Source organism: Opisthocomus hoazin, chromosome 6, assembly GCF_030867145.1.
Source record: "Opisthocomus hoazin isolate bOpiHoa1 chromosome 6, bOpiHoa1.hap1, whole genome shotgun sequence".
In the NCBI taxonomy this organism is placed as follows: Eukaryota; Metazoa; Chordata; class Aves; order Opisthocomiformes; family Opisthocomidae; genus Opisthocomus; species Opisthocomus hoazin.
This window is the reverse complement of record NC_134419.1, coordinates 5,711,054-5,737,178: the sequence shown is the minus strand read 5'-3', so window position 1 is coordinate 5,737,178 and position 26,125 is coordinate 5,711,054. Positions and strand designations below refer to the sequence as shown.

At 48.4% G+C, this 26,125-nt stretch overlaps 1 protein-coding gene across 1 annotated transcript in view; it reads right to left on the bottom strand.

Moving 5' to 3' along the window:
* Positions 1-26,125, bottom strand: part of PLPP3 (phospholipid phosphatase 3) — a 48,115-nt gene that overhangs the window by 9,995 nt on the left and 11,995 nt on the right. The window contains exons 2-4 of the mRNA XM_075424422.1: positions 12,303-12,460; positions 7,108-7,391; positions 6,288-6,345 (exon numbers count right to left, since the gene is read on the bottom strand). Coding sequence (XP_075280537.1) covers positions 6,288-6,345; positions 7,108-7,391; positions 12,303-12,460 — 500 coding nt within the window. The remainder of the gene's footprint in view (positions 1-6,287; positions 6,346-7,107; positions 7,392-12,302; positions 12,461-26,125) is intronic.

Genomic DNA, 26,125 nt, shown 5'->3' with positions numbered 1-26,125 from the left:
CTCCTCTAGAAACAGACAATTTCCACGCTTGGGAGAAAAACAAGACAGCGATCATCGTTGTAAAAATTAAAAGGCATGTTCTGCCCAGGAGGATTAAAAAAAAATAACAAAAAACCCACCAGCAATGAGGAGGTGCTTTCCCTCCAGGTAAAATGCAGCCACCACGGGGCTTAAAAGCTGGAGCTGTAAAATAGCACAAGCCCATCCCGCACAGTCACTGGCAGTGATTTAACAGCAATCCTGCAAGCAGGTATCTATGCGGTTCACTAGCAAGGAATTGCATTTTTAGTTTGCAGTGCTTAGGCTGGCTGAATTTTCATTGCCATGGGATTTGTGCACCCAGTGATCCGTCACCGAGAATAAACTGTGCAGGCAAGATACTCCTGGGAAGTGTTCAGGGAAGGTGGTGATAGAGCGAGTTTGGGGACATTATATTTTTAAATGCAACTTCTCAGCATAGAGACAATGTCCCTTGAAAAAACAGCGTTTGCGGAGAGCAGCATTCTTAAAGCACACAAAAGATAATCAAACATGCTTCTACTGCCGTGGTTTAAGCTCCGGATTATTTTCACGTTCAAGAGTCTCTGCCCAGTCCATGTGACAGTGCAAAACTCAGGCTCCAGTCTGTTGTTGCAGAGCAAAATTAGCTCGAAGTATTGTACCTTATAAACTATTATTCCTAGTTCTACCAGGAAGACTTGAAACCCAACACCTTCAGTCTTGAGGCTCTGTCACATCAAACCCCTTAAGAAATCTGCTGCTGAATAACCTGATATTTGTCCCTTTTGTGCAGCCTTGACATCCCCTCAAACCATTCCATCCCACAAGCTCGGACTAGACAGGTTATCTAGAGCTGAGGAAGCAAAGTATCAATTAAAAATCAAGAATCAAAAGCTAACCCTGAGTGTGGACACACTAGAAAGCGGACACTTTCAATGCTGAAGCGATCAAAAAAATAAATGTGTTTGTACACCGACTCGCTCCACCCAACACCCAGCTCGGAAAAGCGTGCCTGATCTCCACGCTTTGGCCCTGGAAAAGGGGGGCACAGGCAGCGTGGCACCATGGGGGGGGTGTGCTGGGTGCCGCCCCCAGTCCCCAGCACTCGACTCGTGCCCACACCTGGGCACCTTGGAGGATTAAAACCCACCCGAACAGATCCATCTCGGACACTGCACGAGCAGCGTAAGGATCTCAACCGAGCTGCTTTTACTACCGCAATGAAAGTCTTAGGAAAAATTACTCTGTAATTCCCTGTTCACAAAGAGAAATAAAGAAAAAAAGGAGGGTAATGACACTTATCTTCTTCCATAGGCATACTGTCAGCATGCAGCGCATTGAAAACTGTGCTCAAACATCAGGGTGCTGAGACCCCCTCAGGGCTCTAGAGGCGAGCCTCAGGGTGCTCCAAACTTTGCCTCTGCCCTCAGTATGAAAGAGAAACCTAGCTAATAAGAGAAGGTCAAAAAGCAAAAGAGGGGCGTGGGGGCTGAAAGGATGACAATTTCCCTAAAACAGGAATTAGTGCTATTACTAAAAAATGGGAAGTTCCTGGCAATTTGTCTGAAAACCTGGTTTTGATGGGTTTTTTTGAAACCTGGGAGCAAATCTGAAGTGCTGCCTGCAAAGGCCTGCCAGATTTGGATGGGAATGTGGGGCTGGAGGGAGCCCTTCTTGGGAGCGGATGGAGGAGCAAGACTACAACTGGGGTTATTTCCACCACAGACCATCACAGGGCAACAAAAGTCAGAAGGAGCATCAACAGGAGCAAGGGTGGGTGAAATGAAATGGAATTGTGCAGAGCAGGAGTTATTTGGAGCTCCTGTCCACTGACTCCTGGCAGAGATCGCGTTACCACAAAGCAGATGGCTTGAAGGACGTCACACCACACTTCTGCCAGGGGACTTCCACCGTGCTGGTGGGGACAGCCCATGGCCGCACGCAACCCCCAAGCAAAGCCATCGAGGAGGAGCTGGCGGGGAACACAGGCTGAAAGCATCACCTCCAGCCTCCCCGGGCTTTCTGCCACCCAGAAATCCCATCCTGCTCACATGCTTTCCCGCCGCGAGGCTGAACTCCATCAACCACATCCCTTACTCACAGCTAAGGCTTCCTTCTGGGAAATGGCTGGTCTTGCTTCTGACTGTCTGGTCTTGCTTCCGACAGCCTGACCTGAAGCTACCTCCAGCCCCAGCCCCATCTGCAAGCAGAGTGGTACCCAAAGCAACATGGGACCAAAACCCCCTCAAACCCAAACCCATCTCGGCATAATGCATTGTCCTGGCTGGGCAAAGCCAGCTGGAGAAAGGGGAACTGCAGAACTGGCTTTTAGCACCAAGTTGGCCAGGGGACAAGGACAGGAGAAGGGCAAAGACCTCCCAGCACCAAAGGGATGTGTTGTTTGCCTCCTCCTTGCCTTCGCTGCGTGTACAGCATCCTCCCACCCTGTCGGGAATAACCCCATCAGTTCAGCAATGCAGTTCACACCTCGGCCCTGGCCTCTGATATAATTCCAGTTTATTCACTTAGGTCACCGCTAAACTTGACTCCAAGTCCTTAACCACCACGGAGTTTCCTTCGCACGGGCACATCATCACTCAGCAGCATGAGGGCACTGGGACCTTCTCCACCCTTCAGCAAGAAACCCCAGTGCAAAGCTTCACGCTTGCCCAGATACACAAAACCAGCAACATCTCCAATTTTTTATATAAAATGAGTAGTACACACTAAAACCCATTCTATCTGAAGTCTTCAGCCTCATCCATGAACGCACATTAAATACACGATCTGCCCTGTTTTACCACTCTCTTATCCAGAATCAGCCAGCATTGCTGAGGGATATTAATTTAGCTTTTCTGATATTAATTTAGTCTTTCTGCATCCTCTGTGTGGTTTCAGGCAACTTTGTGCCATTAAAAAAAAATAATAAATCAGCACTATGGTCTCACATGCTCTAGGGGAGTGGAAAGCCCCCCCCAACTCTCTGCAAAGACGCCCCACGTCCAGTGAAACAAAACCAAGAGGTGTGGGTCAGGTCCAGGGGGCTGTGTGGAATAAGCTGGTACATACCTTCTCCTTCCGCAGCCTGCTATAAATATGCATTACAGGCTTGCTCAGCCAAGAAGCAACAAAGCAAGGAAAATTAAGACAAAGAGGATTACCCAAGCGTAATTTCCCCTTTTAAATTTTTTATACAAAGGCCTGATGTTAATTGGGTATTCATGGTGACAAGAAGGCTGCGAGAAACTTAGCCCTGAATTTACAGCATTTAGAATTAATTCCCAGGAGATTTTACTGTGTTGCAAGTGCCTTTCCCTGGGACTTTTCCCCCAAGGCCCTCCGGGGCTTGGCATCTATCCACGTTTTCCTACCAGGAGTCCAGGGCCAAACTGCTTCTCCCTGATGGATACTGCAGGGCACTGCTGCTGTGCTGGGTGACGGAGAAGTCGTGGTCACCCCTCCACCGGCCACCAAAGGCTTGGACAAATCCAGCCCCACGGCGCAGGCAAAGCCCCGTGGGACGCGTGGGAATCCAGGTTTCTTTTAACAGACTGACCAAAGCTTTCTGGCACCCGTTTCCATCAGGTGAGGCAAACTTGAAAACACTGTAATTCCAAATGGGCTCCAACAGCAAAGCCAGGGAACGCCAGGAAAGACGGGAAGTGACATATCCTTGAAATATGAAGTATTGTTCAACAGGGAATGCGCTCAGGACATGGCTGATCGGCCAAGCGTCTGCAGCACTTGCTCAGCCCCACAAATATCCCCACTCTGCAAAGGCTCCCAGCAAACTCCCAGTACCCAAAGCACCAGCAGCAACCTGCTGCGGCACAGCCCTCGCTTCCCAGGCACCGGAGAACAACCATTTCGTTTTGATCGAGGTGATGCCCTGATTAAATCCATCAAACCCACCTCCTGCAGGCGGTGGCTTCGTAGATGCCATGTTTCCAACCAGGCTTCCAAAAACCCACTCAACCAGTGAACTGGGCAAGGTGGCAGGGTTTATTTTCCATTTTTTAAATTATTTTTGGGTATTGTATCAGCCTCCTTTTTACTCTGAGATTTCTAATTCGGGCTCTGGCAGTGGCCAGGGAGCCGGACTGATGGACAGCAGGGTGCTGCGACACAAGTTAGAATCGCAGAAACATTCAGGTTGGAAAAGATCCTTAAGATCACAGTTTCCGCACCTCCGATACGCACCGCATCACACTGTCTTGCCTCAAGTTGTCTTTCTCTCCCTTCAGTTGATGACCAAACTCTTGGTATCATTTTTCCCCTGACTTTCTAAGGCACAAGGAAACCGAGCAGCTGGTCAGATGGAGCTTGCTACCAAGTTTTGCGACAAGGAAAAAAATGAATTAAAATAGTTCTTAAGGGACTGGGCATCAAAAACTTTCCATGGAGAGGGATAAGTGGAGCAGGCTGTTGTCCCAGATCAGGCAGGGAGAAGGACAGAGGCTGCTCATAGCCTGACCACTCCCATATGGGACGGGGAAGGGCAAAGAGAGATCAGTTTTCTGCTCCGCAGCATTACGCAGGAGCTTAGTGCTACTTTTGAAGCCTGCTGCAAAGTTAAAAAGAAAATCCAGGCAGCGGGAATCGCTGCAAAACAGTGCTGAAAAACGAGCCATGCCAGTTCTTCCATGCATCCCACGGGAACGTTGCCTGCACGCTGCAGTTTTGGGGTCTCCAGCGCACCCCCTGCCACCAGCCCCCCCAGGCACCGGCATTGTCGTTGGTTTCTCCCTTGCTCCGTAACCGCTGGCTTTCCAGAAAAACACAGAAAAAACCCTGATGAAGCAACGCGGTCTGCACAGCGCCCTGCGGAAATGGGGTCAAGCCCCGGCGACTTTGGGCAGCCACTGCCGAGGTGAGCGGGGTGGAGATGCGGGGACGGGGCCAGCGCTTGCCCAAGGTTTGTCCCCTATCCTGATGGGCTCGATCCTGTGCAAAAGGTCAGCATCAGGCTTGGCTTCCAAAAAGGGTCCTGGAGCAGCATCTCCTAAAAAAAACACTCCTGCAAGGACAACTCAAATCTTGCTGAGGATTTGGAGAGAAACCACCACCGACTCGGAGACTGGCAGCCCTCGCTGTTTCCGGATGCCAGGCTCCAAAGCATCTCGGGGCCGATTTATCTGACTGCCCTCAGATCTCCTCGGAAATAAATAAATGCCGGCGCAAGCGACGGTTTCCAAACGCAGCTCAAAGTTTTACGATGGCAGCGGCGGAGGGGCCGAGCCTCCTGCAGAGCAGCGCTGGGGCAGCTCTGCATTGTAACGCAGCTGGGAGGAAACGGCCAAAATGTTTACTGAAAAAACCAAAAGTTTTTCCAGGAATTAATAAAGGGGGAAAACGAAGAAAGAATTTAATACGCCACCCCCAACTGACTGGAAAGCTTAGCAATTAAATTACAGAATTTGATCACAGGGAGAGGGGATCCAAGGCTGAAAAGGCAGGAGGGGCAGCGACAACTTATCTTTTCAGAGGGTAAAGGGCTGGGGGTAGCACTGCTGACAGATAAAAGTTTATGTTTAATGTTTTTATCAGCTCCATGCTGTTTCTTCGCTTGCTAGCCTGAGCTAACAAGAGATGGGGGACACAAATCCTTGAAAGGAAGCTGAAACCTTTCCCTTGAGTTTTTTTAAAAAATGATGATTTTTGTAAAAAACACAACAAACAAATGTAAATCCCTCTCCTGATGCTCCCGAACGGCTGCGTGCGGGTCCAGCTCCGGCAGGAAGGAAGCACCTTGGCAGCCACCCCGGCCCCAGCCCCGGCGCAGGAAGGGTAGAGCCATTTCTCACTGAGAAAGAAAAACAAGTCCCAGCCCTCTGCTCCGGATCCAGGCAGGCAGAGGCTGCTCCACCTGCTCCTGCTGGCACATTTCGGGACCAACCTAAACCCCCCCAACGGCGCATCTTCCCTCTCCATCGGTGCAGTGCTTTGGCTCACCCCAAACTCCTCCCAGTGGAAACCACAACGTGGGGTGAACAGAATTGCACAGTTTGTCCATAGATTTAGTAGGATTTGGATTTAATCACGGCCTTGGCTACATCCCAAAGCTGCACAGCTCAGCTATCACCCCTGGAGTCTCCATCCCAAGTATCACCACAGGGGCTGAGAGTGGATCCTTCCACCACCAGCAAGTTCAGGCTCCTTTTTTCAACTGACTTCCCCACCTCCAAGGCTCCTCGTTCCGTTACTGCTATCAAATGTGGGTGAGCACCTTAGGCAAGGGGGACAGGGGATAAAGCAGCTCAATTTCAAGTGAGGCTGTGGTTACTTACCACCAAATACAGCATGGTGTAGAGGGAGAAGGACGCGTGCCCGGAGAAGAAGGATTTCCTGCAAAACAAAGCAGGTGCTAAGAACCAGCCACTATAATCTCCTCACACAGTATTATAATTTTACGTGCAATACGGTGACTTGCTTGCTGCTACCGAGAGGTTGCCGAAGCAGAAGGAACCACAACCCCCAGTCTTTTGGGTTCTAAACCCCTGTTATCCGCCCTGCTCGCTAGCGAGGCAGAAAGCGAACGGGTGGGCAGGATGCTCGCATTGTTCGTCCCTTCCTGGTCTACTCATGGGACAGCAGTTATTTCCAGGACAGCCCGATAACTCATCGTCTCGCCTCAAACAACCAGGAAACCGTAAAGAAATAAGAAACGAGCAACTTCTCCGGTTGCTTAATTGCAACATGTGAAATGTGCCCCTGGAAATGTCAAAACTGAGCATCCGACGGATTCGATAGAGCTTGAAGGGGAGGCATTGATAGCCCTGCCAGCGCACAGCCTCTTCCTCAGAGGAGAAGCCCTGTGCTCCACCACATGCTCACCACGAGCTCAGCTCTTAGGGTGAACTCCCACATTGAGCAACCGCTCGGGAAAACAATAGTGCAGGAGGAAAGAGAAAGGAAAAGACATATCATTCAGCCGAGTCCCGCAGCTCCCAAGGGAAACCGCCCGTCACTGGCAGACGGAGCACAGCCTTCGCAGAAAAAGCAGGGTTTGAATCATCTATTGCTGGCAGAGAAACCCCAAGACGCATTTCGTGTGAGACACCATTTCGGTGGCAGCAACCCATCGCTTCGACGCCCACGGGCTCTCACCTGGCTTCCTGGACCTTGCTGTCGCTTCCCCTGCAGGTGTAGTTTTGGATGTAAACTCCCTTCGCGCAGTTGATGGTGGAGAAATCCAAATCGCAAACCTCGAGGAAATGCGGCCGCAAGCGCCCGACGGACACTTTGGCAATGTCTGTGAAGGACTGGCTGATGGCGCAGCCAAAAACGAAGCAGCCCACCTGCTTGTAGAGAGCTGCCACGTAGGGGTTCTGGATAAAGGAACGCGACTTCTCCTTCAGGTAGTGGACACGGTAGAGCTCTCCCGTTATAATCTGTGGAGGAAGCGCAACAGGGAGATTAGCGGGCAGGCAAAGAGGCTGTGCAAGACCAGCAATAGGGGGCAAATGCAGAGCTGAGACAGCTCTTCACACTCCAAGCATCTCGAACCAGGAATCTGCTTCCACAGCAAGGAACTCTGAGGGTGACGGAGCCCTGGCACAGGCTGCCCAGGGAGGTTGTGGAGTCTCCTTCTCTGGAGATATTCAAGACCCGCCTGGACAAGGTCCTGGGCAGCCTGCTCTGGGTGACCCTGCTTTGGCAGGGGGCTTGGACTAGATGACCCACAGAGGGCCCTTCCAACCCATACCATGCTGGGATTCTGTGTGAACGACAGCCCACAGGCTAGCGCCTCTCCATCCTCCTCCTCTTCCCTCTCAAGCAGAGCTTGCACTGCTCGAAGTGTTACTTATGGAAAAATTCGATAAATAAGAAAGAAAAAAAAACTAGATTCTGATTTAGCATGTTGGCACATCTTTGTAGAAATTAAACAGGGCCCCAGATCTACACCAGTATAGTGGAAAAAAACATTAACATAAATCAGATAAATAATTAGTGTGTGTTTGGGAAGGAGAGGCCAGATCCACTACCCTCTTACCAAACTGATTTTGCAAGAAAACCAACAAGCAACCTGCTTATCTTCATCTCTGAAAACCATGAACACACCAGGGGAAGACTCAGAAGGACCCAAACTTTTCAGATTCTGGCCCAAAATTTGCCACCACCAGACCCAACTCAAGATGTTCAAAGCTCCTGCAAACACCAGCTATTTCTGGGCATTTCATGGGGTCTTGGCATTGCATGGCAGCAAATTTTGCATTTCTTGTGACCAGGGTGCTCGTGTTTGACAATATGGCCATAAATCACAGTCAGGGAGCGGAGGACCTGACTTCTCATAATTCCGACCCAAAAAAGGCAGGTTAATGAAAATCAGGCTGTGAAACGAAGTCCAAATGTCTCACCTCTCCCAAAGAGGCAAAGGCTTAAATTGTTCTCCTTCACGTTACACACCTAGTTTTTGAGCTCCAGATTTACAGCTTTAGGATTTTATTCATTACTTGAAATGTTTTTATACCCAAGTAATAAATCGAGGCAGGTTTTTTTTCCTCGGCTGCCCCCTCGTCCCTGCCTCTCTGTAGTCACAAGGACTGTGATATGTAAAATTAACTGTCAGAAAAAATGCCTTCATGTTAATCCCTTTCTGGGGCAGCCAACAATATTCCTCCCGGCATGGCCGCCTGCCAGCGGCATGCAGGAGACGAGGCTCCCCTGCCTACCTATTTTAAAAGCTTGGCACGACCTTTGGAAACTAATAAACTGGAAAAGTATGGCAATTAGACTGAGAGAGATGAAGCTGTATCATTGTTTGAACTCACTTGTACCACGGCTTGAAAAAACAAAGGCTGACCTAAGATAGCTGAAACTGCAGCTGAGCAGGCTTTATCAAAGAGAGATACAACTACAATAATAATAAAAAATAAAGACAAAGCGCTCTGCTACCACGCATAGAAATACTTTGGGTGGCTGCATCATCATCTGGGGTTTACATGCCACCGCTGAGATTTACTCTTGGAAAGCTGGTCGTGACCAAGAGTTGTCTGGGGAGCTGCATCTAACCAGCTCCAGCATCACTTTAATTCTCTTGGACTCCAAGGACCATGGTTTATCTCCATTTTGGACCAGCTTCTAGCACAAACTGGCAGCCAGGACCACAGAGGGAGGTTGGAGCATCTCCTGCTCCTCTGGCAGGAGGCAACTCCAGGGTGTCCTGGATGGACACAGATGCTCCTGCACTGCCTGCAGCCTCCCAAAAGCCTAAATTCGCAGAAAAGGGGAGCCATGAGGCTTAAAACTCATGGCTTTTGCAGAGCGGAGACAAGACAAATTAAGGATGACATCTGATACTGGCAGATGTGCTCCAAACTCACAAACAGATCCACGTAAACCCGAGGCTCTGGGCCGGGGAAAGGCATGTGACCATTTTAAACAGGGACCAACAAAAGTCTGGGGATTAATATTTTTCTCTCTCTGTTGGTGGTCTCGGTAATTGCACACATGTAGCAGATTGTAAATTGGAGACTTCATTCCCCCGCTAACACACTGCCGGGCAGCCATGAACCCTCCCTGCTTCGTTAAAGCCACGGCTCAACCTTAACGAGAAGCTAAAAACTGGGTAAACTTGTTTTTTTGGCAGTGCTGCCTCAGATAAAGCAGGACGGTGAAAAACTAATGCAGCACAGATGTGCACGAACTGAAAGGACACCCTGAAAAGAAAACAAGTCTTCAAGATACTAAGCTCTTCTTACACCCTGCACTTCTGGCGAGCCATCCAGATGGGATATATGCTGTACCTATGTGATGGGCACAGCTCCCCGGGGACTGTCACACACATCTAGGAAAGACGGTCACTGTACAGAAGCCGGTATCAAACTTTTCTGTCTGTGAATGCCTTTTGCAGACATTTGGCTCTCGTGCGTGCCCATTTTATTGTTACCATAAGGTATCACCAGCAATCCAATTAGCCTGTCATTACTTTTACAGCTTTTCTAATCGCTTATGTCTCTGGTGTAACCTTCTCTGTGACTAATCACATCGAAGCGTATCACCTTCAACTGTAAAACAACCAGCGAATCCAGCCATGTAACTCAGATCATATAGGAAATTAATTTTCTTAGGCATTTTTCATAGGCTTTCAAGGCTGTTGGGTGTCAGGACATGGGGCACCAGAGCAGCGGTACCCATATGAGGCTCAGGCAGATGAAAATGTCACCTTCCTCTGACTATCCTGGGGACCCATCAACATGCTTCTGTGCCCAAGGTGATCAAATCAACCACCTTCCAGCAGGAAGGGCGGTCAGGAGCTGTGTGACAGCACACAGCCCAGGGTCACGAGCCTCTCCAGGGTCATCTGCATGGAAATTTACCTGAAGTCAGCAAATATATAGGTATTAAAACCAAACGCTTGCCCTCTCACATCCTGACCGAAGCAAAGGTCTTTGCCTCTGCTGTTTATTTAAGGGGTATTCTAGGTGTCCTCTAGCCATTTAAAACATGACCTGGACCTTTTACTAGACTGCCCACATAAAGCAAGGGCGTGAAATTTTGGCTGCGCCATCCAAAACGCCGGCTCCCTGGAAGTCCTTGTAACCGCTGTCCTGCCTTCCGAAGGCAAACGCTGTGAGCGAAAGGAGCGGAGTCAGTGCTTTGTGGATTTGGAAGGAATTTCTATTATGCTACAGTAATGCTGGTATCTGGGTTACGTCTGAAAAAAGAGGTCAAGCTGACTTGAATTTTCCATGCATGCTGCCATAGCAAAGAAATCTGTTCCTTCAATTCCTCGTTAGCCATTTGTATCACTCAACAGCAAATAACCGAGCTTTTGAATTTACCTTATTAAGTTACATTTGTTGTGGGCACAGCAAAACCAGGGCAGAAACATCTAATTCTTTGGGGATTTTCTTTCTCTTTTAATTGACCTGCTATTTCGTGGTAGAAAGCTGATGGATCACATAGGCAGCTGATTATGTTTCCAGTTTCTGTTCCAACTCCTGTATTTGCCACCGCCTCGTTACTGATCAGAAGCACACTCCGCACGGAGCCGGCACGCCGATAGCTCAGGGAGTAATGTGAAAATGAGAGCCTTTTTCATTTCATTTTTATGGCTTTTCCACACTCGGGGGTAATTCACCTGCAGGGTAAAATTCTGCTGTGTTTATAGAATTGGGAGTCTGGCACCTTTCGGGTTTGTTTTGTGGAGGGAGAGGGCATAGGAATAAGGTAGTTTCAGGGATCTACTTTGCTAAGTCAGTAGACGTGGTCAGGAAATGATGGAGATATTCACAGCACGGAGCAGCAAGGCTGGGGATGGCATATTACCAAAGCAGGCACCGTGCCACCCTAAAATACCTATTGCCCGTGACATTGCTCCTACGAGGAAAGGTGAAAGCTAGGAGGGGAACAAGTGCTCCTGACCTCGCCACCTCCATCCCTCCCCAGCTGAAGGACCAAGAGGAAGGCAGCACCTCTGGGAAAGCACCTGAGCTATGCTGGCAGCAGGTGAGAAGGAAAACCTAGGGACTTTTCATCGGGGAATTTCATCTTCAGCTGGAAGCGTTTAACCAGCAGCCAGAAGACAGCTCTTGCCTTCTGCCCCAGCACCAGATATATGCCAGGATAGGGAAGCTCAGCTCCATGGGCTGAATTCAGCTTTTTTGGCTGACACATAAAGCTCTCCCTGTGCGTTTGTTTCCTAGCACAGCTCTAGGAAACCTGGCAAGAAAAGAGAAGTGAGGACACATTGGTAAGGTGGTACATAAATGACTTTTTACAGCAAGGACTCTGGAATATGCTCCCCGTGGAAGGTTTTAGTTGTCTTTTTAATATGGCTGTAATATACAATCTCTTAAAAATCTAATACTAACCTGTGAAACTTTTCCAGGCACCAGTTGGCTGGAAAGATGTATCCTTTCTGTTTGGGTTTGGTTTTTTTTTGAATCTTATAAAATAGGCAAATACCAAGACTTATTTGCATAGGGACAAACCACGCCAAGTCCTTACTGACACTCAAGTCTTTTTGCTTCTACTCTGAACTCCTACCGGAGGGTGAAAAAGCTCTTGTGGAGCTCACGGACTTGCCCAAACAGCTTTGGGCCTGTTTACGGGATTCAAGAGTAATCTCATTCCTCCCATTACAAGCTTTCGTTGGCAAATGTTTACAGCTCCACACTCACATGGAAGTCATAAATGCAGAGGAGATGTGCACCTCGGTAGATAGCAGGGACACACCAGCAAGGCGGCGTTAAACCCCCACCACCAATGGGCCGTTGGTGCCATCAGCTAAAGAGACGACAAAAAGCCATCGAGGATGCCCAGGGGACAGGAGAGGAGGTTTCGAAGGCGGAACTTACAGCGAGGATGGCAATGAGGATGCCCGCAGCACACAGCACCGCGTCGTTGATTGTCTCCATCGTCTTCAGCGGGTACCTGATGCTGTCGTCGTCGCAGTAGAAGCCCCGCTGGTAGGGCTGGATTGTGCTCGTTTCAATGATGAGGAAGGGCAACCCAGCTAGAAAGAAAGGGAGACAATAACAAAACCCATCAGCAATACAGGCAAACGCAAGCAACTCGCGGAAAAAAAAAAAAGACCCAGCTAGAAAACCCCTTGCAAACCACGCAGCACCTTTCCTGATGCTTTCCTTTTCATATTGCTATCTTTCCAAAGAGAACAGCATTGGGATTTGTTTTTGCAAGTCGCTCTTGCGGGGAAAAAGCATCTCCTCTCTTATGGTTATCAGATGTCTACACTGCCTGGTTTCAGTTAAGCCTTCTGCACTGCAAATATTAACTTACAGGAACGGGCCCTTGAAGCAATCCCTCTGCAAAAAGCCATGAAAACAGACCTGGCACCTCTCTCTGGGGAGGGCCCGATGCTCTGCCGAGCGCCTCGCTGCAGGGCTGCCCAGAGCTCTGCAAACAAACACTGGAGGATACAGTACCAGCACAGCTTCTCCTACCTGGTCAGCCCAGCTATGCTCCATCCCCATCATTTTTATGCCTCTGCAGCCTTCCTCAGCTCCCTCCTCTCTGTATTTACAGGGTATATGTGTGTTTGTACCTACTAATGCCGTAAGACTACATGCTTTGAGCAGCTGTGGGACACCCGTCCTTGACCCATCCACGCAAGGGGAACCTGATCAGGCACCCAGCCAGCCCATCCACAAGAGCTCCCCATCAGAGCCCGTTCGCCTTCAGTCACGTTAAAGCCACTTGAATTCTGCTTTTAAATGCTGTTTGTGAACCCTCTGTGCAGGAGACCTGTGTCTGCACAGCTTGGCTGGACCTTTGCACCAGGCATGGAGCAGATGTGCTCAGAAACACAGGGTGATGGGTTAGGACACACACCATGGAGGGAACACCTCGAAATTGCTGCAGGTGTGTAACTCCATGTTCTTCTAAGGTTTTCAGAGAAATACAGCACTGTCTCAAACCTGGAAGGAGAGCCCTGGGGTTATTTCCCAGCCATGATGTTACCTTGGGCAGGGCACCGTCCCTCCCTTCGCCTCAGTTTCCCCATCCACCTTTCCTATCAAGCCCATCACGGAGAGGAGCAGTACACCCCTACACCAAAACAAGCCCCAAATTCCCTGAAACCTGTGTTCAGAGTAAATCACAAACCACACGGCACAGGAAACCCTCCTCCCACTTGCAGAGCGAAACCCAGGTAAGGGGAAAACAAACGCAGAGCGGTTCGGGCTGTCCTTGGGCCAAGACAGCAGGTCTCACGCCCAGATCCTACAGAAAGCACTAGGGTGTATTCGTCAACCACTAACTTGCCTAAGTATCTGTGGGTTTGTTCACACAACTAGAAGTCTAAGACATCAGAGGGTTTTTCCTTCTAAAATTAAAAAAAATTAGAACGACGGAGTGCTGTTGGGTTCAACCAAAATTCAGCCACGGTACTTTTTTAGTGATCACGATCTGCTAGATTAGCAACGGTACCATCCAGGGAGCTAAAAAGTGTCATCAAATTAATACTCCCCATCTCCACGTGAACCACTTTCTGTATTTCACTTTGCGCAACCCATTTTGGCTCCTTTTCCTACGTGTTAATAGGTTTGTCTAATCCGGGATTATTAGGGGGTTTTGTTAGTCCTAAGAAAAAGGAAAGCCCCCAGCATCTGCTCCGTGTGAGCAGGGACAACCACATACAGACCTGAAGCCTCTCAGTACCAAAGAGCAGCCACGGCCACCGCTCAGGACCCCTTTCAGATCCTCTCCAAAATCTCTGCGAATGGGTTAATCGCAAGCGCCGGGCCCCACGGCGCTTGGCAGGGCATCACGGTTTCCACCGCACGTGTGAACCGGCGAGGAAAGGCTTCAGAACCGCCTGCCCAGCTCAGATTTGGTAAATAAAATCGGACATCTCGTGTGAATCCAGTTGATCTTCATTCCACCATTTAACCGTTTTGATGCCTCGCCAGCCTGGCCCCAAATTGTGCCTCTGATGCCAGCAACCCAATATTAATAGGCCACTTAAAAAATCCTTAAGTTTCCCAGTGAAAAATTGCAGGAGAAGAGCTAATGTCACTTGGCATGATCCAATTTCACATGTACTTGAAGGAGCGGCGTAACAGTTGAACTCGGGGAGTAGACATGCCACGGTTACGTGGCTTATTGTTATTTCTCCAGTTCCTCTCGTTAATAGCTTTCACATGACAGGTCTGTAAAACACATGTTCCCACAGACAATAAAATACATCTGAAAGCTAAAACTGGCTTGGAAAAAAAAAAAAAAAAAGGACAATAGTGTTCCTATATATTATGTGAACCCAGGAATAATAAAGATTTGTTTTCCCTTCATTCATTGAACAGCATGGGGTAGTATTTCCACGTTTCAATTATACGTACGCTTGCCGCAGCTATAATAAGAGTATAACTGACCTACATGGTACTCATTTTCTTCAAGCGCACATAGGCAGAGTTCAGAAAACCCAACGGTTTTGTTTTCTCTCCTACAAACTTGTGGTTTAGTGGGATATTGCCAATCGAGTCTTGACATTTTTCCAGCAAAACAGTAACCTCAGATTCCCTTTTTTTCTCCCCGCCCCCCCCCCTTCTTTTTAACATGAGAAACATAAACACACTCTCCATAGCTGAACGGATATTACTTCGAAGACATAACATGCCCTTGATTTTGAGGGCTGGGTGAGAGGCTGCTCTTTCAGCCGTAATTACCCAAGGAAGAGAAGAGTTCAGCCCATGGCGAACGGTAAATCATGCCCAAGATGGCTCCTCTTCCATGAGGTTATTTCTTGGAACATGGGTTGTCTAAGTGACTGGGTCACCACCCACATTTTTTTTGGCAAAGGGGTTCCAGCACGGAGAAGCCTGTAGCGGTGCCAAAAGGCAGCCAGCAAATGGTTTTTGCAGAAAAACGCTACAGAGAGAAGTCTGCAAGGAGACAGAAAATTAAACACGGAGAGAGATGCCGTTGGGATCCCTCGGCAAAAGACCTCGGAGACATTATTCACACTAGGAAATCCGATGGAGGCAAAGGTATCCAGAAGTGCGACTACAGCCCGCGCACACCTGGAAACGGAAGGCAAGCACCCTATGGTTGTACCATGAAGATGGTGCATCTGGCCTCCTCGCTTCTGCCCCAGCCTACCTCTCCGATTCAGGGCTTTCATAGGAAATTCAGAATATGCATCCCTGGCTGCACTCACCTGCACCTGCAAATTCAACAGCTGAACCCCCCCGTAAGGGTGCAAAGTTTTCAACCTCCACCATTTCCCATCCCTACCCACGGTACAAAGCTATTGAGGACACAAGAGGCACGTTTCAGAGAACAGTAAGAAATAGAGACGTGCATTAAAGCGAGTGGCAGACATACACGGCATGAAAAAAAACAAAATCAAAAACCAACAACAAAAGCCAACACACTGATGTTGGGATGGTCACTCTTCTCCAAAAATGGTCTTACCTGGCTATTCTGCCTGTGGCTATGACTCACCTACTTGGACAGACCACCTCCAAAATCTTTAGTAGGACTGAAGAAGGGCCTCGCATCCTACCTTAATACTGGTATCTCCATGCTGAGAAATTACTCGGCAGCCTGGGGACCATACCCCAAGGCACGGAGGCAACCCCGGCACATCCATACAGGACTGTGTAACCAGCGAAGCACCGTGAGCCTCATTTCACAGGCAGAGGAAACTAAAGCACAGAACAAAGGGATTTGCTTACCCCGATGCAAAAAAGGTAATCGGAGCTGAGATTACCTTCCAAACTGTAACATCCTTCACAAGGTGAAATAAAGATGGGTTTTTTTTTGATATATAAAGGGGATTTTTTTTCTTTAATAACAGAACAGCCAACCACTTGCTTTTATCCAGATACGCTGTAGGAGATCAAACAGGGCTCCAAACCATGAGTATAACAGAACTCTCTCGGTGGCTGATCCTGCCCCATCCAAGCCCACAGGAGTTCTGCCACCGCGTCCATCCATGGTGTGGCAAGTGGCTCGGCCCCGCTCCGAGCGGCGCGGAGCAGGCGTGGACACTAACCAATTGTGCAAGGCACCGCGGGACGCCGTGGGGCTCGACACTGAAAAATCATGTTGCTTTTGTTGGGAGGAAGTCCAAGTGACTTGGTGACCTCTAACCACTGGTGTCCTACGCTAAGATATCTCAGAGCAGGGCTTAAATTTATTTGTCTTTCCATTTAATAAAGCCAATCAAGTTTGGAAATCTAACACCAAGGTAAAAATATTCTTTTTCTTGGTTAGCACCTTTATTAAGAGGCAATTAATAGGCAATAATCCTGGAAAGCCTGGCAGCATGAAAGCTTAAACCCCACCACCAAGTCTAAACAAAAACCCTTGCAAAACTCCCGTGTACTCTCTGACCAGCCTGAAATGTGCATAAAAATCAAAGGCAGAACTAAAAAGGGCTCTGTGTTGGGCACAGCACTTTGAACCTCAGAGTCTCTGAAAAGTTAACATTTGTGCAGGTTTAACAGAGGGGAAAAAATAAATTTAAAAAGAGGATAAGTTTTCATTGGCCACCCATCGGAAAAGCTGCAGAGGGAGAGGGAGCAGGAAGGGATGAGACGTTTCTGCAATGACCCACCCATGCAGCTCTCATCTTCCCAGCCCAACCTTCACCTTTGCGCTAAATTAAACACCATCTCGGGGCTGGGTTTTTTTTTTTAATGTTTGGTTTTGATGGAGGTTGGGTTTCTTTCCACTAAATCTTTCTTCTTTCAACCCTGCAGGTCAGTGGGATGTTGCTGGCTATCTCAACAAAGTAATGGTAATTTCTAACAAGCACTCTGTGATGTGTTTGGCTGCCAGTGTCCATGCTCTGGGCGTGTTTTAAAGGCTTCAGTAGATTAAACGTCTATCTTTATAAGTGAAAAAGATCATTAAATAATTTGGCAGGGCCGAGTGGGGCATCTAATTGCTCATTCAAGACACACTCTGCAAATATTTGGGTACCTACAAGTGATTTGCTTTCCATTTGAAGTACTTAGTGGCTGATCTTGGGTACATACAAACCTTATTTGGTTTACAACATTTGTACATATTTTAGAAATGCATAAAAACTAGACTAGCCTATGGTAGGCTTTTATTGGGGCTTTAAAAGTGGGCTTCCCAACTTCTAGAGAAGAATTGCAAGCACTGCAGACCAGCCTTGGCAGCTGCTGCAAGAGCAAACAACTCTTGAAGCCTGATGGCATTATATATCTATATCTAGACACAGATAAAAATTAATAACATGAAGAATAGAAGTATTTCCACGTTTCCATCATATCAGGCATATGCTGACAATCACACTAGGGCCTGATTCTGCACCAGCACCAACCAAATGGGTGGTGGAAGGAGGGGTAGGAACGCGGGTCAACCAAAAAGTCATCTCAGGGTGCCTGATCCACAGCCTAGCTGTAGTCGAAGGAAGGATCCCACTGCAGGCTGCACTGGGCCACTAAATTGTGGGGATTTTGAAGGGTTTTCAAACCATCTGTGATGTGCCTCCTTCCTCAATAGTTTTTGACTGAATCTGGATACTTGATGTCCATAAATTTGCAAGAGACAACTAGGCTAACATCAGAAATACAGAGTACCTTCAAATCTGTATTGTACTACCTGCTCAGTCTGAATTGTTCTTCACCTGGCTTCCAGCAGTCGAGAAGACTGCTCTGTGCATCTGCCTGTATTTTGGAAACACATCTAATATCTATGTTTGCAAAACAGATTGCCATTCAACTCCATTACAGTTCCACTAGTCTCAGCTACACAGAGGCGTAAGGATAGACAATTCTCTAAACACACAAACAAACCCTAGACTTTACTGTAGAACAGGTACCTGCTTTAGAGTGCTAAAGAACCCATAAACAAGGATCAGCATATCTTGCATTTCTCCGATTTGACCTGTTTGGAAAAGTCCTAGGACACAACAGGTTGATTTCCACAAAAAAAAACCCAAAATATTCATTCATTTTCTCCTTGCTGTAGGTTCTCCCACGTAACTCACATTAACCTTTGCGTCTACCTATGTCAATCTCTCTGGTGTCCTTCCCATCAAGAGGGTGATATTTCAGTCCACTTTATTATCATTCTGTTTCAGTCAAGTCATAGGAACTTCAGCCTAAATCTCACCATCACTTAGTAGGCATCGTGGTGTTGGGGTGATGGTTGGACCTGATGATCTTAAAGGTCTTTTCCAACCTTAACAAGTCTATGATTTTTAGGTCCACCAGCTGCTATAGAGCCCAGGAGACTTCCTAGCGGGCAGACACAGGCTCATTATGACCTAGATGATGATATTTTCTGGGTTTTTACTTTTGGGGTTTTTTTTTGTTTATTTTTTAGTAAGAACTGGTTATTCAGGAATGCTGGGCAAAATGCTTTCTCACGCCTGCTAATGCAATAGCAAACAGGAAGAAAGCCAAGAATATTCATTTTCTCTCTGGACAACCCTATAACATCGATGGCCCCAAGCTGCAGAGGTATTTGAGAAGTGCCTCTAAAAGGAACCGGTGATGGTGGCAGGAATGACAGGTGTATCTACCTGCTGCCCAAAGCGATCATCCAGAGGCATACCCATTCTCTGCAGTAAGTACAACCCTGTGCAACCTGGACGATGCCTATTGACCCAGCCACCCTGGGAGAGCATTATTATAGACTCTTGGCCACAGATACTTTAAACCAAATGTCAAATTATTCTCCTGCACTGCAAATTCCCCTGGATTCAAAACCTCATGCGGCTGGAGCGCAACGTGCCAACCTCACGCTCCAAGAGCTCCAGATGAACAGCAGTGCTGCCACTGGTTTTGCTGGGAGAAATACTGCTTTTAGAGAGTACCTGTTACCTATTTGCAGAGGTTAACACCACATACAAAGGACGAAAGAGGAGAAGGGAATTCTAAAAAGTGTAAGTCTTTCTTCCTGGGAGTTTGGCATGAGCCAATGCATTAAAACAGCTTTATATTAAAGTGCATGCATATTTTTAATACCTAAAAAATGCATCAATAAGAACAAAGGGTCTCATCTAAGCCACAATACCTAGATGCATATAAACTTCTGCATTTGTCAGGTAAAACAAATGTAAGCCAGACCGGCTGACCAGCAAAAGTTGGAGAGGGTGAATATAAAAGGCATTATCAATGGGAATCCAGAGCCAGCTCCAGTCAGACACGATGGAAACAAAGCCATCATTTGACATTGTCTACAGCAAGGAATAAAATGCGATACGCTGTGAAAAATCTGATGCGTCAGCATCTTTTGAGGCACCTCTATCATTCCAAGTGCTTTGGAAGGTCTCGCAGATACGACAACTCTGACCTAGGATGACCCGGCTTGAATAGAGAGAGGGAAAAAAAAAATCAAAAATCTGTCTGTGAACTCTGCAATACTGAGGGCAAACGGATCGTGTGAAAAATAGGCTGCGGCAACTATTATGTTTTCAATTACAAATGAAGCGAACACAGTTTGCTCTGCCGGTCAGCGGGGTTCGGAACGAGCCCTGCCTCACCACGGCTCCTCTGGGCTCTGCCTTCGAGGAAGGGCTCGGACCACTGCCCGGCCCCGGCAGCGCTCATGCCACGGGAAAGGGGCACGACACCCCATTTCTTTGGGGGAAATCTGGGAGTTTTCTTCCAAACCAATGTAAAGGCGAGCAGACCTCCTGCTCCCCTTCAACCACATCACCCCGCTGACACACACTGGACACACGAACCCCAAGATTTCCCCATATAATAACAAATCTGCTCCGCTGCATCAACCTCTACTCAAGAGGAAAGTTCTGTGGGCTTTTGGTGTTGCTTTATTATATTATATAAAGCAACAAGCAGAAACTCCGTATCTGAGCTCACTGGCCCTGAACACCACCACGTATAAGCTCTGGCTTCTTCTCCTTGCAAAACCATGCTGAATCCTAACAAGAGGGAGTGGAAATATAAAACGGCAGTCAACTCGCGACGCAGCCGACAAAATTCTCCCGATTCTTTTTAAAAACCGATAAAGGCGTAAAGCTTTTGAAGCAAAAATAAAGCCAGTTCACCTGGTCAACACCAGGTCTCTTAAAAAACCAACAAGACATAAAATTCATCTGCGGAACTTCCCAAGCTTCCTTTCCCCAAGCATCCCGGCCAGGCACTGCAGCTATAATTCAGCACATTTTCGGGAGCAACTGCCCGTTGCAGAGCCCATGTCCGCAGGGCTGATGCCTGCTGCCGGTAGCTTTCTGACCCAGTTCTGTCAATGTACCTATTGTAAATGCAAAATCCTTCTTCGGATTTGAAGCAGCAGCCACCTGCACAAATAAGGCCGGGTTATAACTCTGTAACCGAATACAAGCACTGAAAGCTTCAAAAGTCTGCAGTCCAAAAGGCACTTCTGACCTCTTCCTTAAAAGTTCACTAATCACTTTTAATTCATAATTTATTTCCTCTTAATATACTTGCTTTATATAATACCCCCCTTTTCTTCCCCCTTCTCCTCCTTTCTTTTTTCTGGATGTTCCCCAGGAGAAAATGGTATTACACAACTCTCTTGATTAACTGGAAATGAAACTTTTCCCCCCTCGGTAGTCGAGATTTGGTGGAGTTTCCAGGATATAATGCACGGTACGCAGTGCTGAAAGGAAGGCAAGAAAACATGAGCATGAGTGGAAATGATCCCAAGGCCCTTCAGGCGATGGGGTTTTGATCTCCGTGGTCCCTGGAGCAGAGCTCTGTCAGGCTTTGCCTATTCACCGATGGGTTAAAAAGCTGTAAGATTATCTCTTTTCTCCCTCCCCTGTATTTTGCCTGCAGTTACTGAATGGGAGCAGGACCCTAATGTATAACAATACATGATATAACTGAGATTGCACTGGCACCCACGTAATATTAAAAACAACAACAAAAAAATCATGCTTCTAATTAAAATAGCTTTGTATTCTGGGGAGGGCAGACTTTGCAGCGGAAGGCGGAGGTGTGACGGCTGCTGCCTTGGCCACGCCGCCACCACGCTGCCTGCAGAAATTTGAGTTACTTTGGTGGAAAGCAGCTGGGAAGGGGATACTTCGGTGGCAAGCCATCGCCCGCGGTGCCAGAGGTGCCCACGCCACGGCAAGCCACAAGGACTTACCTACCCATCTGACCCATCTGCCCCTGGGCGAGACCCTGTGAATATCCTGGGTCCCTGAAAGCCAAACAGAGATTTGTTTGCGACAGCATGGCTCCACGCCGCACACCATCTCGGACTCCTGGGTGCTTTTTAGCTCCCTAAGAAACAGTGTATCCTGCAAACCCAGGTGACGCAGGAGCAACACTTCAAACTTCATCACCCTCTTCTCCAAGCACGGGGCCACCCCGTCACACCCAGCACAGAACCACAGAATCACAGAATGGTCAGGGTTGGAAAGGACCTCTGTGGGTCATCTAGTCCAACCCCCCTGCTGAAGCAGGGTCACCTACAGCAGGCTGCACAGGACCTTGTCCAGGCGGGTCCTGAATATCTCCAGAGAAGGAGACTCCACAACCTCCCTGGGCAGCCTGTGCCAGTGCTCCGTCACCCTCAGAGTGAAGAAGTTCTTCCTCGGGTTCAGCTGGAGCTTCCTCTGCTTCAGTTTGTGCCCATTGCCCCTTGTCCTGTCACTGGGCACCACTGAAAAGAGTCTGGCCCCATCCTCCTGACACCCACCCTTAAGAAATTTGTAGGCATTTATAAGGTCCCCTCGCAGCCTTCTCTTCTTCAGGCTGAACAAGCCCAGCTCCCTCAGCCTCTCCTCGTAGCAGAGATGTTCCAGTCCCCTCATCATCCTCGTAGCCCTCCGCTGGACTCTCTCCAGTAGCTCCTCATCTTTCTTGAAGTGGGGAGCCCAGAACTGGACACAGTGCTCCAGATGGGGCCTCACCAGGGCAGAGTAGAGGGGAAGGAGAACCTCCCTCAACCTGCTGGCCACACTCCTCTTGATGCATCCCAGGATCCCATTGGCCTTCTTGGCAGCCAGGGCACACTGCTGGCCCAAACCACCACAGTCCCCTTTCCACGCACAGCCCGAGGCTCACTGCCACGGCTGTGTTGTGCGGCCAGGTGACATTTCAGAGCCCCATTTCCTCAGGGGACAGTATAAATCGGGTCGGCACAGGCAAAAACGCCAAATCTCTGTTCGTACCGACTCAAGGGACACATGTACTGTGCTCTTTAAACCCAAAAATGGATAACTCCTAATTTCCCTTTCCAGCCTCCCATAATAATGCCATGCCCTGCTGTCAAGGAACGTGTGAATACATTGGGGAAAAAAAGGTTAAAGCAGCCCAAGGGAATAGCAGTCCCTTTTTCTTTATTGCAGTTAATTTTGACAAAGGCTCTTCTGTTCCCCCCTTCCCCCCCAGCTTTGGGTTTTTCGCAGGGCTTTGTGCCAAGTTTCATTATTCCTCTTCACCATGGTACTGCCATGAAACCCGCCTGGTATGTTCGCCCAAAAAATCACAGGTTTTCATGGAAATTGTTTTTATCTCAATAACAACTCCCTTTGTCACCTCAGACGTGAAAGGAGGAGAAGGGCTCAGGCTTGAATCCGATCCCACCAACAAAGCATCTACAGAAAAGGACCACGACCTTCCAAATCCAGCATCACAAAAACCTGCCCTCCCCGCGGGGCAGAAACCCTCCAAAAACACTTCTGTCACCTCCCTCGTAGCACCGATGCCACCGCAGACCCGCGCGACAACCCACTCCGCACAGCCTCTGTCTTAACCACTTTGATGCATGGGAAATAGTCCGTACCGCTGGCGGGGTTGTTTTGAAGGATTTTTGAATGGAAATAGTTTCTTTTCTCGCAGCCCATCATGGCAACAGGAGCCCGCTGGCTCCCGTCAGCGAGGCAGGAGCTCAGCGGCTCGTAGGGGGTGTCCTCTATTTCCAGCCTATTTACTGCTCCGTTGAGAAAGGCGCCTATAGATGCTCTAGTTCTCAGATGGGACTTTGGAGGGACTCGGTTATTCAACAAGCCAACCCTTTCTAGGCGCTGTCAAAGGGGTGATTTGATGCCTTTCAGTGCTTACTACACAAAACGCTGAAAGACCAGCGAACTTCAAAAGCCGCAGAAGCGGAGCTGGAGTTTGGCAGGAGTTCATTAGCTGCCTGTGTCCTTCTGTGTGTGGCTTGTAATTACATGCAGACCTGATGCCAAATCCTCATCGACCGAGGGGTACCAATTAACATGCTGCTGGATGATTCACAGGTAGCTAATGTCGAGATTTATACAACCAGCGTGCCAAATATCCCATGCTTTTTTTTTTTTTTTTTTTTTTTAAGTTGGCATTTTTTTCCCCCTCCTCTTTTCAAATTATTGTATAAGTGAGGTTTTGCCAGCAAAATTGGGATTGTCCAGCCTGTCCCCAGGCCACACACCGGTGGGCCTGATCCTATTGTCACTGTGCACCAGCATCTGCAGGGACACGTGCATCCCTTGGTGCATAGGCCGAGGGCTTGCAAGTCGAACCACCGACCGTATTTTCCCTTTGTATAAAGCACACTTTTCTGCTTCAAGCAGAAAAACTCCAAAATTGAGGTACAATTGGCACCCCATACTGGCCGTTCCTGCTGCTTGTGTCCTCTTGCTCCTATAGGTAGTAAAACAGTAACAGCAGGAGCTTTAACAGAAGCTGGAGAAGCTGAGGAAGCAAGTACCTAAAAATGATAATTCACCTTTGAGAGAGAAAATGTATAAAAAAACTGCATCTCCTGCAGGAAAATACAGCAGTTATGGGATCCTCAGAACAAAAAAAAAAAAAAAAGCCTTTCTCCCCTTACTTGAGATCTGCATCCCTTTGCAGCCAGCTGGCTCCCAATGCAGCCATTGGCAATCAAAACCTTGGGAAGTCAAACACAACAGCACGGAAGCAAACCTTTCGTTCTCCTGCTTTTTCATTCTTGTCTTGTGTTTGATCCCCGAAACACGGGCACCCGTTTATCAAGCTAAGGGGAAACCATGGGCGCAGTGGAGCATCTTGGCACTGACTTGGAGCAGATCTTCAAGCACGCTGGTTTGCCACTGCCATTGGCTTTCCCACGCAGAGCAGGAGATCCAGCCCTCATTTCCTTCTTCTGCTTGACCTTCTACTTTCCAAAAGCCAAGACGGGTCCACTGAACTTCTCCCCCCAGTCTACAGCACCTCGGTGGCCTCCTGTCCCCAGAGCCACCACAAAATGAACAGCACGTGAGATAGCATGATTTCAGGTTTACTGGGCGTCTGATGCTCCTGGGCAAAAAGGAGACTGTAAACAGGGACAGCGAGGGGGAACTGGAAGAAATGGTCAGCCTTCATGTAACACTGCTCCCAAAGGTACCGGCCAAGCTACGCACTGAAAAACCATGGGTTTGAGTGCGTTATGGATATACACACAATACCCAGAGATAGCTTTTGCTCTTCTTTCTTTACCTTTGTCACACAGCTTTTCCCAACAGCCAGTTTCTATGTCAATTTTTCTGCCAGTCATTCAGCATGCAGACACCCATGTCTCCCATTCTGCCCTCCAAACACCCCAATTTCCATACACTTTCCTCTCTCCATAGGAGGAGCAATTTCTCCATCGCACTTCTTGCTCCCATACCACCGCAAAACGCCTCCAGCCCTGGGGGACAACTCAACGTCAGAAGGGCCGCAAGCACAACCCAACGCTCACACCACTTTATCCTTCTAATAAACCTTTCACTGTGTTTGACACAATACAGGACTTGTCCAGCCATGAAAGCCTTCTTGCTTATCAGGAGAATTTTTAATCAACTAGAAGAGAAAACATGGCCTGACATTTTATTGCTTCCTCGCGCTTTGCTTTTAGATGTTTTGGTTTTCTCTGATTTGTACTCTTGCTAATCTCTTTAACCGGGGATCGGTGGAAAGCCTCAAGTCTTCCATGCCCTCCTCCTCAGATAACTTGGAAGCAGAGGAGGAGGAGGGCAGCAGGGTGGGAATGGGAGAAGGCACCAGGCACCAAGCTCTCACACTCACTGCAGGTTCTGGGACATGGTTTTGTCCTGGCCACAATTACAAAACAACAAACAACGTCTGTGGGGAAGGGTCACAAGAAGTTCAGCTTTCCTCTATTAAAAACATCTGGTGCCTATAAAAAAACCCAACTGGTTGGTTGGGATGGCTGGTGGCATCTCCTCCCTGCTCGGCTCTTCTCGAGAGCGTGGTGGGACTTGGAGGTGCCACCGCGAGGGACAGGGATGCTGTGGGCATGGGGGGGCCCGGCGGACGCACACCCCGCTTTGCAGCCCTCCTGCTGCCAAGGAGATGCTCCAGCACCCACCTCATTTCACTTCTCCTTATCGGAGCCAGACCCTTCTTTAGGAGGTGCCTAAAGGCTCCTGCCAGAGCGAGCCTGTGAGCGGGCTGCACTTCCCGAGTGAAATAAAACGGCCCTGCGAAGCCAGCTTGGGTCCCAGCAAAAGGTTTCTCCAGGCTGGAGACACCGACGGGTGCCCCCCCAGCATCACCAGCGAGAGGCATCGCCAAACCCGCAGGGGAGGCGCGGCAGGGGATGGGAACCTTTATTAAAAAAAAACCAAAACAAAAAAGCCTAAACTCCCCCTTTGTTTCCAACAGAAATAAAAGAAGGGAGGAAAAAAAAAAAAAGAAAAATAAAAGAGAGGAGCGCTTACAGCCAGTTCCCCAGCCTGTAACACAAAACCGCGCTGTGCTGGGAAACCTTACACCGCGCAGCATCCAGCTCA